This window comes from Miscanthus floridulus, chromosome 18, assembly GCF_019320115.1.
Source record: "Miscanthus floridulus cultivar M001 chromosome 18, ASM1932011v1, whole genome shotgun sequence".
NCBI lineage: Eukaryota > Viridiplantae > Streptophyta > Magnoliopsida > Poales > Poaceae > Miscanthus > Miscanthus floridulus.
This window is the reverse complement of record NC_089597.1, coordinates 4,297,384-4,325,172: the sequence shown is the minus strand read 5'-3', so window position 1 is coordinate 4,325,172 and position 27,789 is coordinate 4,297,384. Positions and strand designations below refer to the sequence as shown.

Below are 27,789 nucleotides of genomic sequence, written 5' to 3'. Positions count from 1 at the left end.
ACACCAAAACGGTTAACTCCCTTCATTGGTGATACTTTCAGATATACAAAATCTCCTTTGTTAAATACTAATGGTCTCCATCTTCTATCCGCATAACTTTTTTGGCGGGACTGAGCTATTTTCAAATTACTCTGTATTTGCCTAGCCCTGTCTTCTGTTTCTTTCACAAGGTCAACTCCAAAGAATCTTCTTTCTCCAAGCTCAGACCAACTCAACGATGTTCTGCATCTACGACCATAGAGTGCTTCAAATAGAGCCATTCTAATGCTTTCCTGATAACTATTGTTGTATGAGAACTCGACCAAAGGTAAGCACTCATCCCACTTATTGGAATAGTTAAGGACACAACATCTTAACATATCTTCAAGTACTTGATTGACTCTTTCAGTCTGTCCATCAGTCTGTGGATGATAAGCTGTACTATACAAAAGTTTGGTACCCAATGAAGAATGCAATTGTTTCCAAAAGTTGGAGACAAACTATGTACCCCTATCTGACACAATAGTCTTTGGTACTCCATGGAGACTCACAATTCGCTCTAAATACATCTTGGCATACCATATAGTGGGATATGTATTCTGGACTAGAAGAAAATGTGCTGATTTGGTTAGTCGATCTACAATAACCCATACTGAATCAAATCTCTTTGATGTCTTGGGTAGACCAACAATAAAATCCATACTTATGTCCTCCCATTTCCAAGATAGAATAGGTAATGGTTGTAATTCACCAGCAGACCTCAAATGTATAGCTTTCATCTTTTGACAAGTATCACACTTTGCTATATATCTAGCAATCTCTATTTTCATTTTAGTCAACCAGAATCTTTGCTTCAAGTCATGGTACATCTTGTTGCTTCCCGAATGGATAGATAACCTAGTAGCATGTGCCTCATCTAGAATTGACTGCCGCAACTCAGGAACTTTTGGTACTACCAGGCGATCCTTGAACCATAACACATCTTTATCATCTATACTAAAGCATTCCGCTTTTCCACTCTTGACTCTTTCCTTGATATGGGCAATACCCTTGTTTTCCTTCTGAGCAGCAATAACTTGATCTCGAATAGTAGCTTCAACAATTATGTTGGTCAAACTTCCTTGTTGAATTACTTCCACATTCAACTTCTCCATTTCTTGACATAAAGTCAAACCCATTGTTCTCACTGTTAGACAATTGCAATAACTTTTGCGACTGAGGGCATCTGCAACTACATTTGCTTTACCCGGGTGATAATGTACTTCCAAATCATAATCCTTAATCAGTTCTAACCATCTTCTTTATTGCATGTTCAACTCTAACTGAGTAAAAATATACTTTAAGCTCTTGTGGTCTGTATACATATGGCACATATTACCAAGCAGGTAATGCCACCAAATCTTCAGAGCATGAACCATAGCTGCTAACTCTAGATCATGAGTCGGATAGTATTCTTCATGTTGCTTAAGTTGCCTGGACGCATAGGTAATGACTCGGCCTTCTTGCATCAACACACATCCAACACCAATACCGGAAGCATCACAATACACATCAAACGGCTTCTCAATATCAGGTTGGGCTAATACTGGTGCAGTAGTCAACAGTCTTTTTAAGGTCTGGAAAGCCTCTTCACAATCAGATAACCAGACAAACTTAACTTGGTTCTTCAACAATTCAGTTATGGACTTTGATATTTTAGAGAAATCTGAAATAAACCGACGGTAATACCCCGCCAAACCCAGAAAACTCTGAACTTGATGAACTGTGGTTGGCGGTTTCCAATCAAGCACATCCTTCACTTTGCCGAGATCAACTGCAACTCCTTCGGCTGACATGACATGTCCAAGAAATTGCACTTCCTTAAGCCAAAAATCACACTTGCTGAACTTGGCATATAGTTGATGTTCTCTCAAGCAGGTCAGAACAATCCTAAGATGTTCCGCATGTTCTTTCTTATTCTTGGAATATACTAAAATGTCATCAATAAACACTACTACAAACTTGTCTAGCTCAGGCATGAATACTGAGTTCATCAGATACATGAAATGAGTAGGAGCATTTGTCAAACCAAAAGACATTACCAAGTATTCATATAGTCCATATTTTGTGGTAAATACCGTTTTGGGAATATCTTCAGGATTTATCTTAATTTGATGATACCCTGATCTCAAATCTATCTTGGAGAAAACTTTGGCTCCGGCCAATTGATCAAAAAGCAAATCTATCCGAGGTAAGGGATACTTATTCTTGATGGTCACTTCATTCAACGGACGATAGTCAACACATAACCTTAGGGTCTCATCTTTCTTTTTCACAAATATTGCCGGACATCCCCAAGGTGATGAACTAGGTTGAATAAATCCTTTCTCAATCAATTCTTGTAACTGAGTCTTCAACTCGGCCAATTCCTTAGGTGGCATCCTATAAGCTCTCTGAGAAATCGGAGCTATTCCAGGTTGTAGCTCTATGTTAAACTGTACATCCCTATCAGGTGATAGATCGGGTAGATCTTCTGGAAACACATCCAGAAATTCACACACTACCGGAATATCTCTAATATCTTTGACAGCAGTTGCACAAATCTTGCACACTAATCTTCTTAGGGTTGGAAGTTGGATGAGAAGTTGAGAATTGTTATCAGGCAAACTTACCCTTAATGTCATATTCAACGCATCTATAACAGTCTTATGCTGATACATCCAATTCATTCCCAAGATTACATCTATATCCTGATCCTTAAGGATAATCATGGTAGTGGGAAAAATATGCCCACCCAGAATTATGGGTACCTGGTATACCATTTTCTTAGTACACAGACATCCCACGGGCGACTGTATAAAGAAACTTTCCTTTGTTGCCCCAATTGAAATTTCATACTTCATGACAAATGTTCTATTGATGAATGAATGCGATGCGCCAGAATCAAAAAATATAACTGCAGGATGATTGGCAACAGGAAACATACCCATCATCACTGGCTCCCCTTCTAGAATTTCTTCAGCTTGAATATAGAACACCCGTCCTGTCTTCCTCTCATCTTTGCCCTTCTAAGCATTCTGATTGGGGTTCTTGTTTGGTGCCTGACCCTATTGTTGATTGGCAGGGGCCTTCTGATAATTTTGATTAACCTGCCTAGGATATGGACATTCCCTAGAGAAATGACAAGTCCTTCCACAATTGTAACACGGATAGTTATGACCCTAGGACATTGGAGCATTGCCACCAGGAGCATTGGTTGACTGTGAATTCGGATAGGTTATAGCAGGACGGACATTTGACTGTTGCCCGGCTTGAGACTGGGGCAGACGGTAAGGAGGACGATTATGATGTACTGGATGATAAATCACCCTCTGCCTCTTCTGATTTCCCCCAAAAGATCCAGACGGCATACTCTTTTTCTTTTTGAGCTCCTTATGCTGCCGATACTTTGACTCTGAAGCAATTGCAATATTTATGGCCTCATGGTAAGTGACATTGGTGCAAGTTGTCATCATTGTTTGCAGCTTGGTATTCAAACCTCTCATAAACCACCTCTTCTTCTTGGCATCAGAATTGACATATTTTGATGCATATTGTGATAGGTGATTAAATCTTCCCACATACTGCATCACGGTTTGATCTCCTTGCTTCAAAGCAAGGAATTCATCTAACTTCATTGCCATCACTCCTTCAGGGATATAATGGGCTCTGAAGGCAGTACGGAACTCAGCCCAAGTTATTGGAATGCTAGCTGGTTGCATAGCCACTAAGTTCGCCCACCAAGCACTTGCTGCACCTCTAAGTTGTTGGGCAGCAAACGCAGGTTTCTGATATTCCGTGCATGGAATAAGGTCAAATTTCTGCTCCATGGTTCGAAGCCAGTCATCAGCCTCCAATGGTTCATCTGCCTTGGTGAACACTGGTGGTCTTATGTCTATAAAATCAACATATGTAGCCTCCTGTCTGTTATGGTGACGACCATGGTTTCCTTGCATCTGATTCTAATTACTTAGAGCGATCTCATGAAGCAAACGGGAATTTTCAGCCGTCACATTGATAAGTGCGATTATAGCATCAGCTAGCTTTGTTGGAACTGGTGGTGGATCTAGAATACCATCCTCATCTTGTGAGGTTCTAGGAACATACGAACCCCGCGTACGACACATCTGCTCATAACAAACCAAACTTTATTCACAAGCCTTTATTAAATTGCACAAAAGCTTACTCCAGACACATTACATAGGGTTTACTAATATAAACACCAGAACCTGTAAGTACTAAAACAAAGATACCTAGCTTAACTATAACTAACTATTATATAACTCTACTCTTTTATGTGATTACTTCAAACTTTAGGCTCGGTATCTATTCCGGAATTATTGCCGCCTTCATCATCACTTTCATTGATCATTACTAATTCTTCAGGATCTTCTTCTTCTTCTTCTTCTTCTGATTCGTTATCATTGGCAAGGATAACACCGGGGTCCATGGCATCAGCTTGAGGCTCATGATTGGGATTTAGCAAATTACTAAGCCTATAAACTTCCTCATGTAGATAAGTATTATGTTCTTCTAAATCTTCTACATAGAATTCTAGCTCATGAGTTCTAGCTCTAGCTACATTTTCCCTATGCCAAGCCTCATTTCGTCCCTCCACTGTATGAACTAACATGCTTTCGTAGTTCCTGTGTGTGGTAGTGAGATGCCTCAATTGATCCTATAATTCTTCTACCTGTATAGCATCCAAAGCCCTATCTCTAGTAGCTTGTGCTAACTCTACAGAAATCTTCTATATCTCTGCTTGGGGATCAGGCCTAAAACTGCTACTGCTAGCACCATTGTTTCTAGGGGCAAGTTGGTGATGAGGAACTCCTTTGGGTCCAGTGGACTTACGGGGCGTCATCTTGGCACGAGCCATACTGTAGGAAGCCAATTTAATCCAAGTAAGACCATTTGATCAAAGTCTAAAGAGCAGCTATGATGGATTACATTACTCAAACCAATCTCACTACTCAACTCCAGACTAAGAGGTGAAGGAAGTAACGAGTGAATTAATAATGATGCATGAATCGTTCTTACGAACCAAAAACATCAAAGTTTATAATGCACATAAACAACATTTATTTTTATATAGGGCATAGTAATATTACTACTCCACCACACAAAGCCTTTTTTAATCAAATACGGAATAGGGAGAAAGAAATAAGATAAGTCAGAAGCAATTTGAACCAAATTATCAAGTTAAATTTAGTCATCCTAAATCAATTTGAAGTTTTTGTAAAACAATACAACAAAAACCTTACAACAATCGCTCTGATACCATTTTGTGGCAGAACCTCCTAAGTTATAGAGCCTATATGCACCTGTCACTATCCGACGACCTTTGACATTTATGCATATGTTTCCCTTAACTTAAAAAAACTATCGGGTGTCCTCGGGGAACCCCGAATCATCCATGATTTCTGAGCAGGATCACGTTACAGAGTCATTGTAGTATTACAACATTTGTTCAAATATCAATACCAGAGTAAAAACAGCGGAAGTCTTACAATAACATAATTTACAAAATAGTAGTTTCAAACCTCGCAACTAGGTTCGATATTTATTACAAAACGAAATAGTAGAGTGGCATTAAAATATAATACAAAACACACAATGAAACTGCCCTGCCCAAGGGCCACACATTTACTTCTCATCGTCATCACAAGGTACAACTGTCATGCAGCACGATCCAAAACAGATCTGCTCATGAGGCTCACCTACAACAAGGGTCAACGAACCCTGAGTACAAAAGTACTCAGCAAGACTTAACCAAAATAAAACTGATAGAACTCAGGAATGCCGACTCATGGGATTCAAGTTATGGCTTTAACAATAATCAAAGTTCTTTTGCGTAAAAGCTCTTTTAACAAAATTCTTTATATAGAAAACTTCATAAAAATTATATACAAAGTTGACACGATCCATGTTGAGATCATGAAACTTCATATCCAACACCTTCACAAGCCTTATTCGACTTCCAGTTATTAGTACTACGATGATGAACAGAGAAGTGAGTCTCCATAACTGAGGAGCAACGACGATTCGAACCGATTATAACCTAGCTGGGGATTCTTGACCACACGACATATGCAGGTCCCCGACCTACATATATCAACCTACTCTCAGATCCTCTAAAGCAAGAACGGGTCCACGCCATCCGAGAATATAGTACTCCACCAATCCAGCCCATTGCCACGTGGGTAAACGCTATTCCCGCCATCTCTCCACTCCCAGTGCGTGAGTAGCCATTCTCATAATAGAATTGCCAAGTTCAGGCTTACCAAAGTATGTGGTTAGTACTACAAAGTCTCACCACACACAGTTCAACAACGGACGTGCCTTAATCGACACAGGCGGAAAGAACCTGCTCACAAGACCTCCATGTCTTGTGGCTCACACATACCGAGTCCGCTCGGTCTAGATTTATTACTCCACCTTCTCATATCACATGATAACATAAGTTATTCAAATCCCATTTAAAGTTCGCAGGTGATAGGTAATCACCTGACTTTCATCGTTCTACGCATAGCTAAGCACAACTAGGCATATACAAATTTAAAACTGGTAATATGGTAATTATGGAATAACAAGGTGGGTAATGTACCAATTTGACTTGTACTTGACTCCTAATCACTTAATGCAGTAAAAAGAAGCAAAAGCGAAATCAATTTGTGAAAAACAAGGTAGGGTTGTATGCATCCGGGGCTTACCTTCGTTGACGGAAAAGCCCGGTTCCTGCGACGTTTCACAAGTATTCGATTCGACCTCAACAGACGGATTAACCTCTTCCACAACTTGATTAACTACCACGTGTTCGCCTTCATTCACTACACATAGTAACAATGCCATATTTAACATGATGTGGGATACGAAACATGATGCTCGATGATGGATGTGAAAATTAACAATTCGAATACAACTTTCCTTCGCGGTACAGTTGTAAGTCAATGAACTAAATCTTTTTCATAACACATACATCAATTACCAAGGATCATTATCAACTAATGACTCAAGGACATCACTCAATTAAAAATTCAAACAAAAACCTAATTCATTAAAGGTTACTATTTGCTTTTTTGAATTAATTATTTAATTCAAAATTATGAAATAAATCAACTTATTCTAATTGAGCTCAAAATTTTTATAAATGTTCATTACATAATGAGTAAGTGGAAAAACAAATTTCATAATTTTTGGACAATTAGATAAGCCTAGAAAAATCATGGAAATCCATTTATTAATAAATTGAGCAAATTTTATCACATTCAAAAAGTATTGAAAAACATGATTTCATATTTTTCTTAAATACTATACATCACAGAGAAGTCACATAAAAATTTTCATAATTTTTAGGGCTCTAAATGAATCTACACAAAAATAACAAAAATATACACTATTCATTCAAATCTTGAAAATAGAAAAATCCATTTGAGTGCTGAGTCGCTGACAACCCGACCCCACCTGTCATCCCTAACCTCGCGCGCTAACCACGGCAACAACGGCGCTGACCGGCGATATCTCGACGACGGCGAGACCAACGGCGACGGCCAAAGCACCAAAACACTCCCCTCGACTAGGCGCATCGATCTAGGGTACAAACAGGACTAGCTACGGACTGGACCGAGCACTACGCCGGCCATGGCGGACGCGGTGACACTGCAGCGCTACGCCGGCGATGTGAAGCTAGTAGAGCTTAAACAAAGGATCTAGAAAGCACCAGTAGCTCACCACAAACGCGTTGAAGCAAGAAACATGGTCGGAGAAGCAACGGAGAGGTGGGTCGACGTTCTGAGCACGCACGGCGGAGCAGATCGTCGTCGGTGGAGACGCTCCGGTGGCTGCGGTGGTCAAAATGAGAAATCAATGGTTTAGAGAGTACCACAGCATCATGGCGAAGCTGAAGCAAGACTCAGCAGGGGCAGAGGATCACCGTAACACGCTGGCCACGGCGAAGTGCTTGCGACGGGGACGCTGCCGGCCGCGAGGAAGAAGAGCACGCACCGCGAGTTTCCAGTGCAGACAAGCCACAAGAACTGGTTTGCTAGATGCGCAAGGAACTAGCGGAGCTGGGACATGCTTTGCTATGATGGCACAGGCGCTGGTTCGACGGCAAAAGCTCAACGGAGCTATGGCAACGGTGCCGGGAAAACAGAGGAAGGGAAACGGCGAAGAACGGCGACGGCTTAGGCCTTAAGGAGCGGCCAGAAGCGCAAGGAAGCCACACAGGAGCCTTTCTCACGCCAGCGCGAAGCCGAGGACGTCCACACACGCGTCTGGAAGCGAACCGAAGGTCGCCGGCGGTGTAGCTACGGCGATGAACACTGTTCACAGTATTTACAAGTTTGCCATTCGTCAAAATTCACAAATTACTCTCAAATTTTCATAACAACTCAAAAATCTTCAAAAATAAAAGTTGTTCAAAATCAAAAGTTCTACAACTTTACTTTTTTAACCAACTCCTAATTCGGTCTAGATTTTGAAATGAACTTTTGAATTCAATTGGGGAAATTTAACGAATTACGCCTTTTTGAATTACTCCAAATTTTTCTAAACAACTTGAAAAACTCCAAAAACAAACTTTGTATAACATGTCAAGCTCTACACTTTTGCTTTTGGGCTCAACCCCAAAATATGTTTAGATTTTGAAATAGATTTTCAGGGTAGGGTTTAAATACTGAAAATCAGGGTTTTCTGGAAAATTCAAATCCAAACCAAATTTTGACACGATTCAAACAATTCAATTCAACACTCATAACACAAATATAAACTTGTTTTAGTGAATGCATATCAAAATTTGCAATATGAACAATTACCTTGCAATGCATATGATGACATGTCATGTTTTTAATATTTAAACACTCGGGGTGTTACACCGTTACACAAGCTTGCAATTACTTTTATACATATTAAGCTTGTGTAGTTGCTCTTGTAATTAGATGGCCTGTGTAGCTTGCTAATTACCTTCTTGCTTGTGTAGCATAGAAGTAGCTCCCTTGCGTGGCTAATTTGGTTTTAGTAACCTTGTTAGTCACATTGCTTAGTTTGTGTAGCTAAGTTTTTGCGCTCTCTAATTAGACATTGGTTGCCTTGTTATTGAGCATTGCTAGTGAGCTTAGTTAGCTTTGTGCTTTTGCTTCCTAGCATGTGTAGGGGCTCCCTTGTTGCTTAAAGTATTAGTGGCATAGGTTTGTGTAACCTTGCTCCTAAAACTGGTTAGGTGAGCTTTAGCTAGCCCGGCACCTTTGTTGCTTGATTAGTATTTTTGAAATGTGTTAGAGAATATAGATAGAGGGGTGTAGTCTTAGCTAGACCGATAGTTATAATTCCGCACTTGTTTCGGTTAGTCGACGCGATTAATTTTAGAAAAGACTATTCACTCCCTCCTCTAGTCCGCCACCTCGACCCTTCAGTTGGGCTCATTAAGGACATATACAACAATATTGTGACTAGTGTTTGAACAAATAATAGAGACACGGATGACTTCCCAATTAGGATAGGACTACATTAAGGGTCAGCTTTGAGTCCTTATCTGTTTGCCTTAGTGATGGATGAGGTCACAAGAGACATACAAGGGGACATCCCTTGGTGTATGCTTTTCGCGGATAATGTAGTGCTAGTTGATAAAAGCCAGACAGGAGTGAATCAGAAACTGGAGTTATGGCGAGAGACTTTGGAGTCCAAAGGTTTTAAACTCAGTAGGACTAAAACTGAGTATATGAGATGTGACTTCGGCACTACTACTTGGGAGAAGAAAGATATTAGTTTGGAAGGTCAAGTAGTGCCTAGGAAGGATACCTTTTGATATTTAGGATCAATACTACAGAGAGACGGGGATATTGATGAAGATGTTAGTCATAGAATCAAAGTAGGGTGGATGAAGTGGCGCCAAACATCTAGTGTCTGGTGTCCTATGTGACAAAAGGGTACCACAGAAGCTAAAAGGCAAGTTTTATAGGACGCCGATTAGACCTGCTATGTTGTATGGTGTAGAATGTTGACCTACGAAAAGACGACATGTTCAACAGATAAGTGTCGCAGAAATGCGTATGTTGCGTTAGATTTACAGTCATACAAGAAGGGATCGGGTTCGGAACGATGATATACGTGATAGATTAGGGATAGCACCAATCGAAGAAAAGCTTGTCCAACATCGGTTGAGATGATTTGGACATATTCAACAGAGACCTTCAGATGCACCGGTACGTAGTGGAATCCTAAGTCAGGATAGCAACCTAAAGAGAGACAAAGGAAGACTGAAGTTGACTTAAGTAGAGACAATAAAAAGAGACTTAAAAAGATAGATTATAAGCAAAGACTTAGCCTTAGATAGAAAACAGTTATTCACATGTCTAAATACTAATTGTTTTTGCTGGGTTTTAACTTAACATAGCTCAATTTGTTTTGTCGTTGTTTGTTACTGAGGATGAATTATCGGCGAGCTGCTCAATGGAGCTGAAGCGCCTCGCCGACCGCCGCTTCCCTCCCCACCAACAGTCCAACACCAAGCCCGGCCACCCTTGCAACTGCGGCATGCCTTCCTCCTCCGCCTCCCATTCCTTGTCCTCCGTCCAAACCATTGATCCCAAACCCGCTAGCGCCCAGGACACCACCGCCGACTCCAGCGACCGCGACGATGACGGCGGCGGTGGTGGAAACGCGCGCTCATGGCCCGCGACGGAGCGCGTCGCCTCGTACCTCTGGAGCCAGAAGTCGGTCCACGCCCTCTGCGAGAAGTTCGGCGTCAACACGAAGGCGTTCACCCCGATCCCCGCCGGCGACCGACGCGCGTGCTCGCCTCCACCCGCAGGCTCCATCTGCTTGTACGCGGACGCGCTGGAGGCCGGGATGCGCGTCCCGCTCGACCCCTTCTTCTGCGAGGTGCTCTCGCACTTCGGCGTGGCCCCGAGCCAGCTGTCGCCCAACTGCTGGCGCATCTTGGCGGCCTTCCTCGCGCTCTCCCGCGCCGCCGGTGTGCAGCTGCCGTCGGTCCCCGTGTTCCTGCACTTCTTCGCGCTGCGCGTGCTGAAGGTTAAGGGCCTGTACTGCTTCTCGCCAAAGGACGCGGCCGGCGTGCTCTTCACGGGGCTGCCGGATAAAATCAAGAGATGGAAGGAGGGCTTTTTCTTCCTCAAGTCGTCGGCGCAGTGGCCGTGCCCCGTGCTCTGGGGCGAGCCGACCAAGAAATCCACTGCTGATCCGGTGCTCACCAATGAGGAGAAGAGCGCGGTGGCGAAGCTGCTGAGTGTGCGTGGCGCCGCGCCAATTGATGTCCTGATTTACCTCAGCGAGGGCGATTTGGCCGCGGCAAGGATGACCCCTCGTGCGCCAAAACCACCTACACCATCGCCTTCCTATCGTGCTACTGGCGCCAAAGGTAAAATGTCGTACACCATCCTTGAGCTTTGAGCTTGACTCCTGGTGGAGCAAATGATTCACTGCTGTGTCACTGTGAGCTAGGGATGGATATGATGCAGAACATGCGGGCAGAGAAGGCGGCCGCCGAGGCGGCGGCAGCGGCGAAGGTCGCCGTGAAGAGTGAGCCCGGCTGCAGCGCCCCGCCGGACTGGACGCCGTTCTCCTGGAAGAAGAGGCCGGCGGAGGACGACACAAAGGAGGCCACTGGTCACGGGTCGGCGTCTGTCCCGCCCGGCTTCTGCACGCGCCAAAGACGGAAGCTGCAGCACGCCCCGGACAGACATGACGGCGACACGGTCGGGTGGGAGGCGGCGCGGCAGCTTCTGCAGGGCGTCATCACGCCGGCGCGGGAGCGCGTGTTCTTGGTGGCGGATCCTTTCACCGTCATCGCGACAAGCTACGTCGCGACGCTCCAGGTTCGATCCTGATCCCTGGCGGCGCATCGCGGCGTGCGTGCACGTAGTAATGTCACTCGTGACGTCGGCGCGCAATGCAGGCGGCGAACTACGCGACGTTCTCGTTGGGGCACGCGCTGAAGCTCCAGGAGGAGCTGGAGAAAGCCAAGGCGGCGGCGGTGGAGGAGGCACTCAAGGGGTATGAGCGGGGCATGGAGGACATGAAGCGCGTCGCGCTGCGGCTCCGCCCTGACATCGACGCGGCTCAGCTGTTCGTGCCTCCTGGCGGGTTTCAGTAGTGCCGTTTGGACGAACTAATTGCAGTGAAACTTCTGTAAATTTCTACAGTAGCTATAGCAGACTTCCTGCCAGGATTAGCTCGTCTTTTGGATCCACCTTGACATGGTGATGATCTGTCAAGGTGATGATCTGTTTTGAACCAAATGCCCGTTCAGTAGGTTGAATTCCAAACGGTGTGGATCCAGCTTTTGTTGTCGAAATTGTGCTGTTCGATGAGCACCGACTGCTGCATCGTTAAAATACCTGGTCTATGTTTCTCATATGTTAAAACTTCTCAAACTTTTTAGAGTTTTAATAGAAAATTTATACTTTTATGCTGAATTTAGTGGAACTAAGTTGATGTTGCGCAAAGTTACATAAATGTGAACAAAAACAGCCTGCACTTCAGAACAAATGAAGTAGATCGTTGTCTTCTCTTTTATTTCTAGGGGATTCCTTCAATTTGTTGCTATCTGAATTCTGAACTCCAAGAGGAAGCAGATCGTTGTCTTCTCTTCTATTTCTTGCCCTTCAGTGAATTGAGGTTAAGCTGCAGAATGCAGGGGGGAATAATGTCTTTTCAATCTCTTATAAGTTGATTATAGTCAACGGTTGGATATAAGGGTAGAAATTCCCTCCCTCCCTCACCCCCCACCCCCCACCCCCCAAACCCCACACACACAAAATGCTATGTATAGGGTATTCGATTTTGTGATGGCAAATCAGATATATGAAGATTTTTGCAATGGCATGAGGACAATTTCCTGTTCTGCGATGAAGAAATATCAGAAACAAACAACGATACCAACACATGAAACACTGCGTGCAACATCTTTTCTTTTAAACTGGGAACTGGGAGGCGAAATTACCATCCCCATTTGATAACTAGCTGATGCCAGACAGATTCATCACAATTTTCTCAGGTTTACAGGCTTACAGCTTGCGAGCTGAGAAGATTTATATGCACACACTGACACTGTTATAATATATTGGGTAAAAAGACCATTAATCCTTTCCCACTATCACTGATGCCACCTGCACGTCCACATTTACAAACCAGGTGAAGTGTGGGGAAACATGGAAGAAAATAGAAGGATAAACAGACCTGAGATCGCAAAGATCTCAATTACTAACTGTCAAGTATATCAAACTCCGAGTCTTCAATTACATCCCATGATTCCTTCTTTGACAGTGATGCAGGTGGAGTTGGCTGTGGAGGCCGGTGGCTGTAATCGGTGGACGAAGCAGGTTTTCGTCTGACTGAATCCTGGCGCACCGAGGAGCTAGCATAGGGGAGGTGCCTCCGGTCAGAGAGAAGCGAATCCATGTATTTGTCCATGACAACAACGTTGGCACTATCAACGTCGCTCAGCTCCTCGCTACTGAGGTATCTTTTACCTTCTCTGAAGGATTCCACATCTGAAGGTATTTCAGACCACTGATCCATGCTTTCCTCAGATTTCGACTTTGCAAATACCCATTGGTCAATGCTTCGCTCGGATCTTGTCTTGGGCAAAGCACGGCCATCCGAAGATTGATACCCTTCTTGGTTGCTTTTCACACTTTCTATCTCACAGACGTGAGGTGGAGAATCTGACTCTATCTCATTGTTGTGATGTACAGAATTTGGCACGCTCTGGGTATCTTCCTGCACAAAGAATTAATAATTACTAATTAGTAAAAAGATTAATAAGGATACAGTATCGTATCATATAATTTTTTCAGAGATGCTGCTTTGTGGAGAAGCTTAAAGATGATCTTATTAAGCCCAAAGACCATCGACAACATATTCAGCACTCGTGTGTCCAGTTTACATTAGGGCAAAAGGGGGAAACTGCCTCCAGAGGATAGTCAAAATAGCGGCTAATAACAGTAAAAAATGGAACTCTAGACTGGGGGCTGCTGGCCAGGCAGCTTGATCCACCCCAGGCGTTGGAAATTCAACACCTGCGAATGCTGCATGGGCCAAGCATGTTTCCCAGGTCAGCAAGCAAACAAGCACGTACCAACATAGTGAATCCACAGGATGTAAGGTAGCAACCGATTTTGTAATCTGACAAAATGCAAGATTCAATACTGGTCTTGCATACAGGCACTGATGAGAGATGACTATCATACGCAAATACTTTCTCCGGTCATAAAAAACATGTTTGGGACAATATTTAGTCAAACCTTTAAAACTACAAACACAACAACAACAACAACAACAACAACAACAACAAAGCCTTTAAGTCCCAAACAAGTTGGGGTAGGCTAGAGTTGAAACCCAGCAGAAACAATCAAGGTTCAGGCACGTGAATAGCTGTCTTCCAAGCACTCCTATCTAAGGCTAAGTCTTTGGGTATATTCCATCCTTTCAAGTCTCCTTTTATTGCCTCTACCCAAGTCAACTTCGGTCTTCCTCTGCCTCTCTTCACGTTACTATCCTGACCTAGGATTCCACTACGCACCTCTGGAGGTCTCCGTTGGACATGTCCAAACCATCAATAATTTTAAATTTTTGTTTCAAATCATGCAAGTTTATGGTGTAGAATTGTATTGAAAATACTTGTTAATTAAATCTCATAAAGTTGAAGGATTTTGATAATATATTCTAGAAAAAATTCAGTGGTCAAAGATATTGTACATCAAAGACCGTGCAAAGTCAAATTTGGCAAGTACTATTTGACCAGAGGGAGTATATCTCAAATGCATAAAAGATTCTGGTACAAATTCACACTTCACCTAATGAGATACCTGTTCCTATAAAGGAAAATTCTATACATTTAATTTCATTTCTGTTGTGTTTCTAGTGCATACGGAAGATTAAGATTTTCAGCTGTGAACTCAGTGGTGCAATCCATGTTTTATAAGGCAACAATACATTCGTTATGTAAATATAATGGAGAACAAAATATATTAGAATGACTGCAATGGGATTCGCATTTCCAATCGGTTCAGCGACATTGTTTCAGTGCACAGTGCACACAATCTATTCTTCTAGCACTGCTATAGCAAAAACATTTATACAATTTATGGAGTAGCTCATGTTATCAATATCTGCTGACCTATTTTGTATCCTTAAAATCCTAGTATTTGCTTGCTGAAATAAGATGACATTTGATTGATGACACAAACTGTTACTTAGGCACTGATATTGTTTGTGTTAGTTCTGCAATGCATAAATAAAATCCATTTCGAAATGGATCACACCAATGTATGATCAAATCTCTGCAGCCAAACTAGAAGCTGAAGTGCTGAACAATATAGATACCCAACACGCTCACAAGATATGCAAACTGTTTGGGCAGCCCAACCTAGCATGATTCCAAAATTCATAGTGATCTGCTACATATAATGACTTGTGATGCCATAAATGTGATTTTTAAGTCAACAGAATCCGCTGAAAATAAGAGTTTTTCTAGTAATTTATGCTTCTCTAGAAGTTGGGATTTTCTGTAATAATAATATCAATTATTCCCTTCATTCCAAATTTGTGACGTTTTGGCTTTTGTAGATACTCCCTCCGTTCCAAATTATAAGTCGCTTTGACTTTTTTGGTTCATCCATTTTGCTATGTACCTAGACATATTATTATATCTAGATGCATAGCAAAATGGATGTACCAAAAAAGTCAAAGCGACTTATAATTTGGAACGGAGTACATAGCTTGTGCCATGCACTTAGATATACACTGTGTCTAGATACATAGTAAAAGCAATGTATCTAGAAAAGCCAAAACATCATATAATTTGGAATGGAGGGAGTAGTAATTTAGAACATGCATAGTATTTTGAACCCCATTTGACGTAGAGGTTTTCCATATATTATAGAAAGAAGCATGGCTTAATAAATACATGAAATGTATAAGGAAAAGATAACTAGTACAAATATGCTTCGTGCTCACTTTGCTAACAGGCTATGCTACGATGACATCTCAGTTTCAAAACCACAGAAGTTTCATTCAAATTAAAACTAGTATATAAAATGTGGTCGACCATCAAAATTCAAATGTATGCTACAAGAGAGTGATGCACAAAAAATGAACATACCTCAGAACTATGCTCAATTATGTTCGACTCAAGCAACCTAAAGTAAATCTTCCAGAATATGTCTTCATCCATGTAAGAAGGACAGAGCCTACCCCGTAGAGATGCTAAATCTGGGACAAGTTTTTCAATGGATTCCATATGATCTCTTTGGATATCAGAGATTACAGAATCTGCAAAAAGAATAAAACAACATCATGGTATGACTAAAATAGTCACACAAAAAAAGACATTAATAGAAGTAAAGACAAAAATGCATAGCACAGAAGAATAAAAGCCACAAATAATACTTCTAAACGGGAGCTAAGTAAAACAACTCACAGTACTAAGCCTGTATTTTCAAGATTTCAAAGTGATGATCATGCCAAACATAATTGATCCATGGAGTAGGGAAGAAAAACTCGACCAAGTATTGCACAGAAAAAACAATGCATCTTGTCATCTATTTTCAAACATCAAGCAATTTACTAAATATAGTTGCTTATGTAAAAAGTACCTCTTATACAGCTGTAAAACAGTACACCATTCTTCAAAATCCATAAATGCATCTCATTTATACTAACTCTTGTGTGTATTTATAATATAATAGGAAGTCAAATCTATAATAATGAATACCACATGGGAGATGGAACAAAAGTACAAAACAAAATCACGACTTCACGAGACCCGTACTCAGCAGCAATACAGCATACAGGACAAACTCCCAACATCCAAGCATAGTACGTACATAATAAGAGTCTCTCCACTTTGTTTCAGCCTATTCCAGGCAACTTCATAGTCAATCAAATGAGCTAAAAATCCAAATAACACACTCAACAGCTGTAAAACCCCGAAATTTAAAGATGGAAGCATTGGATTTTTTTTCTATTCGTCCTCTGATCATCCCATCCATCAATGCTCTCAAAAGTAAATACTAACTTGTTACACATGCACTCGCATGGCATTATCCTACGACGAGCACTAATCTTAAACATCCCGAGTACTATCTGAGTACCTAATTTAGTTCCCTCTGCTCTCAATTCCACTAAAATCTACTGTGTGGAGTAACAACTAACAACTCCCATACCAGCAACCTCTACACCCATCCCACGGAAACAACTCCACAGGAAGCAACAGCACAGGCGCAATCTGCCTAGGCAGATGCCAATATTTGCAGAAGTAACAACAATCGTGTAGGTGTCAGAGCCGAGAAGAGATAATTACCCTCATCTAGGGCGAGCACGGGGAAGTCTATCCACGCCTCGGGGCGCGCGGCGAGGGCACGCGCTGCTCCCACGACATCAACTGCGATCTGGTCGGCAGCAGCAGGCGAAGGCGGGGACGCGGCAGCCTGCTGCGACTCGACCGCGGCAGGGGCGGGATGGTCGGGCGGCGGCGGCGAGGACGGGGCGGAGGCGGCGCGGGAGAAGCCGCCGCGGAAGGAGCCGCCGATCTCGGCGAGGTCGGAGAGGATGCCCGCGAGAAGCGAGGGGGACGGCGGGTGCGGGGACGGGGAGCGGCGCGTGCGGCGGCGGGGGCCCGGGCCCGTCGGGGTGGGCGGCGGGGAGTCGGTGTGCGCTGGGTTGAGGAGCGGGTGCAGGAAGCAGGCGATGTCGAGCAGGTGCCGCCCCAGCTCGGAGAGGTCGTCGCGGACGCCGCGCAGCCCGCGCGCCATCCGCCCCGCCGCCGCCGGGCCCCCTCGCTTTCGCGATTGCTTTGCGGCCTTGCGGGGTTGCTTGCTTTCGCTGGGGCGGCCTTGGCGTGGTGTGAGGTGAGGTGAGGTGAGGTGGGGGAGGGCAATGATTGGGACTTGCGGCAGCAGGAGCCGAGAGGAGGTGGCCACTCGGGAGGTAGAGCGGCTTCCGGTTCCGCACGGCGGCACAGGTTCGAGTCGGGGCCGCGCCCGCCCGCGTGGGGCGGGCCGTTGGTTGGGTGATCGCGCGCGTGTGCCGCTGGGTGAGCGCACGGACACGGACGTATCCGGCTCCGCCGGCGGGGAGCGCCGTTCCAGAACTCCAGATGCTGCTGCCGGTGGTTGCGCGATGAGAAAAATAGACAGATCGGCGACCACTTCCACCGGTGGTTGCGTCAAGGCTCCGTGAAACGCCGGCAGACAAGCGCACGCCAAGGGAAAGTCAGGGCCACACACTAAGTGCCCGTTTGGTACCACTCCTCGCATGGCTTCTGAAAGTCGTGTTATGGCTCCACCAACCAAACGGTTTTAAGCGAGCGGCTCACGTGGAGGGTTCTCGGTTTATGCGCTCTCATGTGCCGCTGCGGTCCACTGGAGCAAAAAAAAAAAAAAAAAAATCGAGTTTCCACCCGCTCCCATGTCAGACCCAGCAGCCACGGTATCTCTTTGCCCCTAAAGTTCACAACAAATTACAGCATCTGCCATCGTCTTCCAAACCAACCTTATCTGCTCGTTCGTAGACTGAAGCCGCACGGTGTGGAGAGAAGAAGCTCCGTCCTCTCTCCATGGATGCACGGCAGTCCGAGAGGCAAGATGGCGAGGGGGTTCTGGAGACTGATAGATCCGGCGGCGTTGAAGATGGATCCATGGGTGTTGCGGGGTCGGAAGGAGCGACGGCGAGAGGCTTCCACGCCCTCCTCGCGGGAGCTGCAGGTGACGCCGTGCGCACCGGCCCCATTGGCTGGCCACCGGGCACAACTCGGGGCGGCGCCCCTTGGCCAGGCGTGGCCCCAGGAGGTGGCGCGTGGCTGGGCGGCGGCGCATGGCCGGGACCGCCCTCGGTTGGCGGCGCGTGGGTGGGCGCGGGCCCATGGCCGGGAGCGCCGCCGGTTGGCGGCGCCTGGACGAGCACAGGCGCAGGAGACGGCCCGTGGCCAGGCACGAGGAGCTGTTCAATCAGGTGCATCTTGGATATTGTTCCTATCTTAGCCATTCATAACAGACATGAAGAGCTGTTCAGACAAACAATTTCCAAAACAGCTCCAGCTCCAGCTCCACCAGATAATCTACTCCAGCACAAAATCCAGAACCAAAGCTATTTTTAGAGAAGCCGGAGCCCCACCAAACAGGCCCTAGCTGGCACCAGCCAGCAAAAGCATGGAGCAACATCCCGGCTTGATGATGACATGTCGATCTAAACCGTCCTGTTCTCATTCGATCGCACAAAGTCAGCTGCTACAAAGAATGCCTGCATTATTCAACTGTAATCCAGCGTATGTTCACCAAGAATAATCCAATATATCTCAATCTCGACTCTCAACAAGAATCGACTCTCAACTGCCAATGAACAGGTGACCAAACTCTGTGTATAATATACATACAATCACCTCCTACGTACGGGACACCACTGATCCCTGCTTGCTATACACCCCAACCGACGCTATATATATATAACCAACCCCAATCGTGACCGCCTCTACCTGTGTCTGTGTCTGTGCTACAAATTTCCTTCTCACAATGGCAACAAGAAAACTTGGGCAAAAAGAATGAATGATGTGGTAACAGTAGCGCTCCGCTAAGCAACCAAGAAATTGATGACCGCCGGACGTGGCACTAGATCAGCCCCATGTAGACGTTGCCGGGGCCAGCGTGGAGCGGCATGCCGGCGGCGCCGTAGGGGTGCGCGCCGGCGGCCGCGAAGGGGTTGCCGAACGGGTTCGCGGGGTTCTGCTGCATCTGCACCTGCATCGGGTGTTGGACCACCGGCGCCGGCGCCGGGGCCATCGTCATCATCTGATGCTGCTGCAGCATGAAGGCCTGCTGCTGCTGCGCCATCGCCGCCATCTGCACGCCGTGCGGCGTCGCGTACCCGTTCGAGGCGTAGAACGGATCGTGCATGGCCGGCGCCATCGTCAGCATCGGGGCAGCCGCGGCGGGGGTCGCCTCCCAGGGGTTGTAGCTTGCCGGCTGGCTCGCTCTCCGGTTCGCCTCGTCGTACAGGCTGTCAAGGGTCAGCAAGTCCAGACCACCGGCCTCCACACAGTTTCAATTTTTTGTGAGAAATTTGAGCAAACAACCTGCCAATTCCTGTCTGGAAAATGTTGATTTGCGAGATAAAGGCGGTTCAGCAACCTACCAGTTTCTTGCTTGGGACAACGGCGGTGTCGTTTGAACTTGGTGCTGTCACAAGGGCCAGTTCCCAGCCTGTGACTCCATTTTCAAAGGTAGGAGCAGCTTTTGGAACATCATCTGCCACAGTAAGCCAGAGTGAGCGTCATGCCTCTCAGTTAACCAATTTCATGGTGCGACTAACTTTCAGTCATGAGAAATTTACCTATCGGAACAATCGCTAGCGCCAAAGCATTCTGCTCTTCTATTGCAGTCGCAGCAGGGTTTGGTTCGTTCAGACCCTAAAGAGAGAAGCGAGTGTTAGCAGAAAAATGTATGGCTAATGACTCTGCTTCATAGTAGTAGCAAAGAATGTTACCAGCAAATCCGGTTCAGCTTCCGGTGCTTCCTCTTTCACTGGTTCCGGTTCTGGCTCAGGCTCTTGTTCTGGTTCTGGAGCCGGAGGAGGTGAAGCTGGTTTTTCTTCCTCCTCTGGCTCTTTTTTGTATTCTATCGCTAGTACAACCTGAAACAAATGAAGTAGGCTTAGAGACAAAAAATTGAGTAAGAACTATATAACAAAATGAACAAGATGGTTGAAGGGCCTCTTGAAAACTTCAAGCTGAATAGTTGATAGCAACTTAATATAAATGATGTGTGGGAAGATCCCAATGTGGTAGTTTCAACAGTGTGTGAGGATCATTTATTCAGATGAAAATGGTACTCAGGCTTTCTACTTTATTCCATAGTACTATGCATCAATTTGGAAATCCCAGTATATATATTCACATCTTTTTTTTCACATATAAGGTTATTAAAAATGGCATATTTCACAGAGAATTATGCAAAACAACACAGAGCTAATTAGCTTGAATTCTTTCTGAAGTGGATTCATCACCATCAGTTTGTGGGCATACTGATATGCAAATGAAGATAGATTATTGATGTTCAAACATCCTATTGGTAAGTCAATTACTTCTTGTAGTTTCCATACCTTTTCTTTTTGACCTGTCGGAGCATCTCTTACATACTCCTCCATAGTCTGCAGGAATGATGCTGGAGGCTGCAGGAAGTAATTGATAAATTTCATCAGTAAATTGCTTAACTTAGGGGACAAAAACCAAACACTTAAAGAATCCAAGGAACATTTATTGAACCTGCTCAATCTTCAGGAATTTCTCACCACGCCCAATGTGTATAGTTTTACACACTTCATAAAATTCTGAAAGTCGTTCAGCCTATGTGACAAAAAAAAATTGAAAAGAAACTTAGAAAACCCATCAATATTCAGCCTACACGTTTTTGTTTCAACAGTCTCAAGTATTGAATCAATGGCTTATGGCTCAGAATTTAGTTTCGAACATGGATCAGTGCCAGCAGAGCTGGTGATGCTGAAGTGTGAATTGAACATTTTTTCGCAGTGTTCATATGTGAGTAATCCTCATTCCAAAACACAAAGAGAGACTATGGGGGAAGAAGGATGCCTGATTCATGATATTTCCCACTCTTCTTCATAGGGAAAGATAAACTAAACAAGGATGAGACCACTAAAAACTTAAATAAGAGCAGTCCCTCTCAGAAAACTGACTGTTTATCCATTTCAAGTATCCTGGTACATAGCTACACTATATCCTCATTGTGCTAATGTGCTCTGGCAAGAATTTTTGAATCATGTGCTGGTAAAACTGGATGGAAATAGCCCCAAAAACTAATTTGATGGATCTGCAAGAGAAAAAGGAGTAACAATATACCTGGTTAGTTGCTCTTTTGTATACATCAAGTGCCCTAACAGCATCATTTCTTTGCATCTCAAAGAACTGCAATAAGGAATAACATTTAAGTTTGATGAGAAAAATCAATCAAATAATATAACAATTGTAGGCAGATTTGACAAACTTATCCAAGGTTGTAAGCTTAAGAAAGTTCACCTTGTCAACCAGATTGATTGTTCCATCACTAATCGCAGTGTAGATCTTAACACTCTCTAAAGCAACCTACCAGTAATGCACAAAAAAAAACTCAATAAACACCAGGGACCAAAGCCCAGTTATGCACTGCTTAAAAACAAGCACTAAAAGTTAAGACAGACAGAAACAAAGAACTAGACATTCATACTAACCATTGAGAGTGCATGCTGGATTATAACATTGTAAGACGACGCTCCTTGTGGCTGTAAAATTTCAGGAATTAGCCAACAGAATTGAAAACTTCAATGGTATCACATGAAGACGAACTGGTGTAAGTTGTACACACAGTAGTTACAAAAGAGTCATTACTCATTACCTGGCAAGCAAGAAGCCGAAAAAGGAGTTGCTGCAATGGTGGCAGATGATCAAGCAAAGCAACAGTATCAAGATCCTTGGTCCTCTGCAGATACCAGAATTATCCATGTACTTAGAAATACAGTTGCTGGCATTTAATGTTTCTTGACATTAAAAAAAACTTCCATTCCATTCAAGGGGGGAAAACTACTAATCAGCTGCATATATGACAAGCTACTGGAACTCTGACAACATTATAAAATCATGAGTTTACCAAGGAAAACATGAAGTACAGCAGTAGATCACATAATTTCCTTGGTAAAAAAAACATGGATTGCATTTCTGACACCAAAATTTGAAATTTAATTGCTGCAAATAATAGTAACACATTTTTCTTGTGTGGTAGTGGTACCACAAAGTTCACATGGTTATAACTTATAAACAGAGATTGACTTTTGGGCATATGCATCCACAGACCACAGTTCCTAGATCAGGACAGAGCTGACACTATAGTGTGTCACACGGCAGTATCTTAAGCAGTGACATTAATATGTAGCTACATGGACTACAGCAAATGTTTTCTTCTTAATACAAAGATACGCAGCTCTCTTGCGTGTTGGAGGAAAAAAACTACAGCAAATGTAAAAATGCAAATGAGATTTAAAAACGTTTCGCAAATGAAGGAGACAAAAGAAGTAAGCCTGCATTAGATTACATACCGGAGGATCTGTTTCTACATCATACTTCAACACCCGGAAACATTCAAGCCTCTCCTCTAAATATAAAGCATAAATGCGCACCCATGCAGAATAGTCCCAAGCTGAATGAAACATAATAGAAATAGAGAATAAGTTTTAAATCAGAAATTATAATGCAATAGACAATACCAGGATAGCACTAAAAACTAGTACCTTCTGCACTAGAGTCATCCTTAAAGTAGGCCATGTTCAACATATGGGACCTAGATCTGCCATAATTAATAAGCTCTTCACGAAAAGTGGGATCAACTTCCCGAAGGGCACGATGAATGACAATCAATGTCTTTAGCGCAACCTGGTGGATAAAATAATCAATGTAAAATGTCCATGAGTACTTTGTAACTACCTTAGTTTCATAGTACCACCCATGAAAAGCATTTAAAATAAGTAGAAGGATTCATGACATTAGTAGTTCAGTAAATAGTATGATAATGTATAGGACCATACCGCCCAGTTCCGCGTCTTCGAAAGACGTCTAGCAAGGGCATGAATGCAATAAGCTACATCTGCTCGTGGCCTAGCAGCAGAAATGGAAAGAAAAATTTCTGCAAACAAATAAAGATGTTAGTTGTGGCAGCAGCAAAAGAGGTTGAGCAATTATTGAAGATTTGAAATAAATCACTGCATAATCAAATACAGTTACATGTTTCTAGCAATGAAATATCTGCGATGAGTGAACAAAAATTTCTATATAGCAACTGAGTTTTCATTAACAATGAAAATTTGGAGATTGGGTCATAGGGTGCAGTTCAGGGTTTGAACTAGGATTCCAGCTTAAGAGAAAGGATATCCCATTACCTCTTATGTACTTCTCCTTTGATGGACGCTCAACATGGTTTGTGGCCTTGACAATTGCAATGTCCAATTCCTGTTATAGGGAAGAATGATAAGTCCACGGTGCGTGCAGTGAGGGTCCGATCATGGAGACTTCCAAATACCAGTACTATTCAGAGGGCACATGAACATGCTTTCACCTTATAATCACTGTTCACTTTTGCCAAGCTCACAGTCGTTGTGTCCTTGAGGGCACCTAGGTACTTCCTGAGAACCGGTTGAGTTCCACCAACAGCCATTCTCCTCAACTCCTAGCTGGTATCCTAGTGGGCCTGAATAGGCAAAGAACCAAGCGTTGGACAAATGAGACGTCTGCTTGTCTTAAACCGAAATGTTATCTGTCACAGTGTCAGAGAGAGAAATAGGAAAAACATCGCCTGAATCTTAATCGCGTCTAATTACATCAACAGTCAAAACCTACTGTAGAAGAAATAACTGCTGCACGGCAGCACTTGGATGATAAATGTATGGAGCCCAAAAATGTTTGAGCTTTGTCTTAGGAAAGTAGATAGATGGGAGGACGAAAACAAGCCCTAATTGCACATCACACTAAGAAACGCAGCAATCAAATAAAATACTGATGAATTATTACAAGGAATTCTACTGCAAAAAACTGTGATCAAAGACTGACAGATTATTAATGGCTGAACAGCAAAGGAGATCAAACCGACAGAGATCGAAACAAAGTCTGGATTTTACTAAAGCAAAAATGCACAAATATCACTGGATCAAGATGAATTTCATCTAAAACAAATGGATCCAAAATCCAAATGAGGTAAAAACAGGAGGGAACGAAACAGACGAATAAACAACACCGGGAATCTCTGGGCTTGACGAAGCAAACAAGACCAACACCTCTGGACTTACCCAACGGACATAGGACAGCAAAATTGGCATAGCGAGTTTCCGGAATATGCCGAGCGTTTGAACAGATCAAACTGAGCAAAATTGGCAAACACGTGGTGAAGGCCATCACGCCAAAACTAAAAAACAGACAACTCACAAGCAAAGCAACTCAAAAGCGTCGGCAGAACCTCGCAGAGTAGCTGCGATTGCAATTCGCAGGAGGCTGACTGAAGTCAAGACGCTTGTAGCCTCCAGACTCCAGAGTCCGGACAGAAGCAATTTCTATTCTGGTCGAAACAGCCACAGCAGAGGGAGGGAAGAATTGGGATGAGGAAAAGCAAACAACAGATTCCACAAATGGAGCAGAGCAAGGCAAGAATCACGCCCGGATTCTCCGGGCGAGCCACTGAAATATCAGAATTTCCCGGAAAGGCCAAAACATAATTTCAAATTTGGCATCCCGGCAATGGATCACGCGACGCGACGAGCTACTATCGCATCACCAATCATCCCACTCTCGCACACGCACACAGCACACCCACCAAATCCACGAGAGGCTCGTCGCCGGCTCCAATCCCAATCACGCGGCCACGAATCAAGAAGCGACGCACGAGGCCAGCCGCCACCGCAGTGGAATCCAATCCTACGAAGACAAGTCCACCGAGTACGGGTTTTCGAATTGAGCTCGGGCCTCGGGGGGACAGACAATAGATAAGCGTTTTCACCTTCACGAGCCCCCAGAAAAAGAAAGCTTTTTATCGCCGCCGCCAGAATCGGCAAAAGCAACGCGACATGCCCAGAATGAAAATTTACTCCATCTAGAACCGTAGACCCGCGCTTGCCCCTATGCGAAAGCGAAGCCAAAGCAACGGAAACGGAGCTCGAGCGAACGGAACGAGCACGGGGGTTGAGGTGCAGCTCAGGAGGGAAGTAAACCGAAAAGAGCGAGAGAGAGAAGGAGCAAGGTGAGCTCGGCGCAGCACTCACCTCGGCCGGCAGCAGACAGCAGAGTGCTTGGATGGGATAATCCTCGGGAGAAGCAGAAGCAGGAATCTCCGCCGGGGAGGAGAGGGGCAGAGAGAGGGAGGGAGGCGATAGGAGGAGGAGAGGAGGAGGAATGGACTGGGTGCGTTCGTTCTTGGCGAGGAGACGAGAGAAAGGGAGGAAGTAGAAAAGAGGAGGGGCGGTCGCTTTCCCGGCTCGGCCAACCCGGAGGCGAACCACCACCCGGTGGCCGGACAGGGACGCGGCACCCAATTAAACAATGCTGCACTGCACTGCACTGCACTGCACGAACAGCTTAGCAGGCACATCAAGCTTGCTTTAGCTAGTTACTAAGGGCATGTTTAGATCCCCTCCAAAACGCTAAATTTTTCAAGATTTTCCATCACATTAAATTTTTAGACGCATGTATAAAGCATTAAATATAAATAAAAAATAAAACTAATTATACAGTTTAGACGAAATCCACGAGACAAATCTTTTAAGCCTAATTAGACTATAATTAAACACTAATTACCAAATAACAACGAAAATGCTACAGTGTTGTTTTGCCAAAATTTTCGACATCCAAACGGTGCCTAATACTACTAGTAGAGTAGTACTAATAGTAGATTAGTACTAGTAGTAATCACTAATCAGTGGCGTTCAGGCAGCAGGTTAATAAATCATTGGCGGTGTTTAAGCGATTTGATTAGTGTTCCTGCATTCCTTTTGCACCGTCCTACTAATGCTAATTGTATTTTATCCCTTTCTGTCCTCGTCCGCTCGTCGGTGGATGCGCCTGGCTGGCCTGCAATATGATTGTATGCTTTTTTTTTTGTTTCCTTTTGCTGTCCTAAAAGAAAGAAAGAAACTTAGTAATATACAGCTTGTTCGTTTTGCCGTGGCGTGTCGTAAATGATCGTAAATTTCTAGTCGGAACAATATTTTTCTCTCACACAAACCAGCCAGCAGTATTTTTTCATGAACCAGGAACGATACGAACTAGCCAACCGAACAGGCTGATAGTATTATATAGTACTAGCATCACTTACTCCAAATTTCTGTAAATCTAAGAATTAAACTTCGTGTTGTCGGTATGTTTGGAACACAAGAATACACATGGATGATTGAATGAAATGAAACAACACGCATGTGTTTCTTATGATAATTCTGTAAAAAAAAGTTTCCCGTCATCTGAAAATGGAGTATACTGTAATAAAATTCATTCAGCGAGAACTTACGCATCACCGGTGGCAAATCAGTAATCAGCCCTGCTTTATCTGTATATAAGTAGTATTCGTCCCGTTCGTTTGGGCTGATTTGGCTTATAAACCATGACTGAAAGTACCGTTGGTTGATTTGATGTGAGAGAAAAATAATATCCGTTGGCTAATAAATCATAACTTATAAATCAAATACGACTAAACGAATACGTTGATTCATCACATCGATAAAATATGATGAGAATAATTTAGTGGTGCATGATTAGGAGGAGGAACCCGATGCGTCACGAGGACAACGAAGATGGGAGTGGGGATTAGCACCAGGCCACCCGCCAGAGCAGCCAGGTATGTGAGCGGATACTTTATTGGTAGTCCACCGTAGCCGTCAGTTGAGCCAGTAGTAGTATAGTCTAGTGGTAATAATAATTGGGGGCTCGCTCGAACCGAACCAATTGTGGGTGCTGACAAGGACTAACTTGTCCAGACTTTCCCTTTTCTCCACCGGCGGATTTGCCTTTTTTTTTATGGCGCGCCAAGTGCTCCACGTACGTACGCAAGTGTATGTGTGTGTGATCTTTCAAGGCTTTTATTTATAGTTTTATTACATATACAAGATCCATTTAGTTTCCCACCTGTGCTGAGTTTTCAAAGTTTGTAGATAGGCGGCCTCGTATGCATGCTTTTTTCTGTTCTTTGTTGGCAAATATAAGCGTCAAGTTTGCACGGTCAATAAGAAGCATTTTAGCATAATTGCTCAGCTCAGGAT

General features: G+C 43.9%; 3 protein-coding genes across 3 annotated transcripts; 1 reads left to right on the top strand and 2 right to left on the bottom strand.

The window, feature by feature from the left end:
* The first annotated feature begins 10,433 nt into the window (after positions 1–10,433).
* LOC136522766 (uncharacterized) lies at positions 10,434–12,361 on the top strand. The gene is made up of 3 exons (XM_066516571.1): positions 10,434–11,374; positions 11,458–11,831; positions 11,912–12,361. The coding sequence occupies exons 1-3, from the start codon at positions 10,447–10,449 to the stop codon at positions 12,107–12,109; spliced, it is 1,500 nt and encodes a 499-aa protein (XP_066372668.1). The 5' UTR covers positions 10,434–10,446; the 3' UTR covers positions 12,110–12,361.
* A 560-nt stretch (positions 12,362–12,921) lies between these two features.
* On the bottom strand, positions 12,922–17,912 carry LOC136522513 (uncharacterized). The gene is made up of 3 exons (XM_066516324.1): positions 17,321–17,912; positions 16,121–16,290; positions 12,922–13,737 (listed from the first exon to the last, which is right to left on the bottom strand). Exons 1-3 carry the CDS (start codon positions 17,769–17,771, stop codon positions 13,219–13,221), a joined length of 1,140 nt encoding a protein of 379 aa, XP_066372421.1. The 5' UTR covers positions 17,772–17,912; the 3' UTR covers positions 12,922–13,218.
* Positions 17,913–19,242: 1,330 nt separating this feature from the next.
* On the bottom strand, positions 19,243–25,967 carry LOC136522512 (putative clathrin assembly protein At5g35200). The gene is made up of 16 exons (XM_066516323.1): positions 25,804–25,967; positions 24,111–24,242; positions 23,935–24,004; positions 23,584–23,681; positions 23,290–23,431; positions 23,098–23,198; positions 22,401–22,484; positions 22,237–22,287; positions 22,046–22,111; positions 21,869–21,934; positions 21,275–21,355; positions 21,112–21,180; positions 20,497–20,643; positions 20,344–20,419; positions 20,146–20,258; positions 19,243–20,042 (listed from the first exon to the last, which is right to left on the bottom strand). Exons 2-16 carry the CDS (start codon positions 24,207–24,209, stop codon positions 19,623–19,625), a joined length of 1,683 nt encoding a protein of 560 aa, XP_066372420.1. The 5' UTR covers positions 24,210–24,242; positions 25,804–25,967; the 3' UTR covers positions 19,243–19,622.
* Between the last annotated feature and the right edge of the window lie 1,822 nt (positions 25,968–27,789).

Coding starts and splice junctions, on each gene's coding strand:
- LOC136522766 (XM_066516571.1), top strand. CDS start 10,447: ATGGAGCTGAAGCGCCTCGCCGACCGCCGCTTCCCTCCCCACCAACAG. Junction 11,375..11,457: donor TCGTGCTACTGGCGCCAAAG/GTAAAATGTCGT, acceptor ACTGTGAGCTAG/GGATGGATATGATGCAGAAC. Junction 11,832..11,911: donor GCTACGTCGCGACGCTCCAG/GTTCGATCCTGA, acceptor CGCGCAATGCAG/GCGGCGAACTACGCGACGTT.
- LOC136522513 (XM_066516324.1), bottom strand. CDS start 17,771: ATGGCGCGCGGGCTGCGCGGCGTCCGCGACGACCTCTCCGAGCTGGGG. Junction 16,291..17,320: donor CGTGCTCGCCCTAGATGAGG/GTAATTATCTCT, acceptor TTCTTTTTGCAG/ATTCTGTAATCTCTGATATC. Junction 13,738..16,120: donor TAATTGAGCATAGTTCTGAG/GTATGTTCATTT, acceptor TTCTTTGTGCAG/GAAGATACCCAGAGCGTGCC.
- LOC136522512 (XM_066516323.1), bottom strand. CDS start 24,209: ATGGCTGTTGGTGGAACTCAACCGGTTCTCAGGAAGTACCTAGGTGCC. Junction 21,935..22,045: donor CAATCAATCTGGTTGACAAG/GTGAACTTTCTT, acceptor TCCTTATTGCAG/TTCTTTGAGATGCAAAGAAA. Junction 20,259..20,343: donor GCTAGCGATTGTTCCGATAG/GTAAATTTCTCA, acceptor TTACTGTGGCAG/ATGATGTTCCAAAAGCTGCT.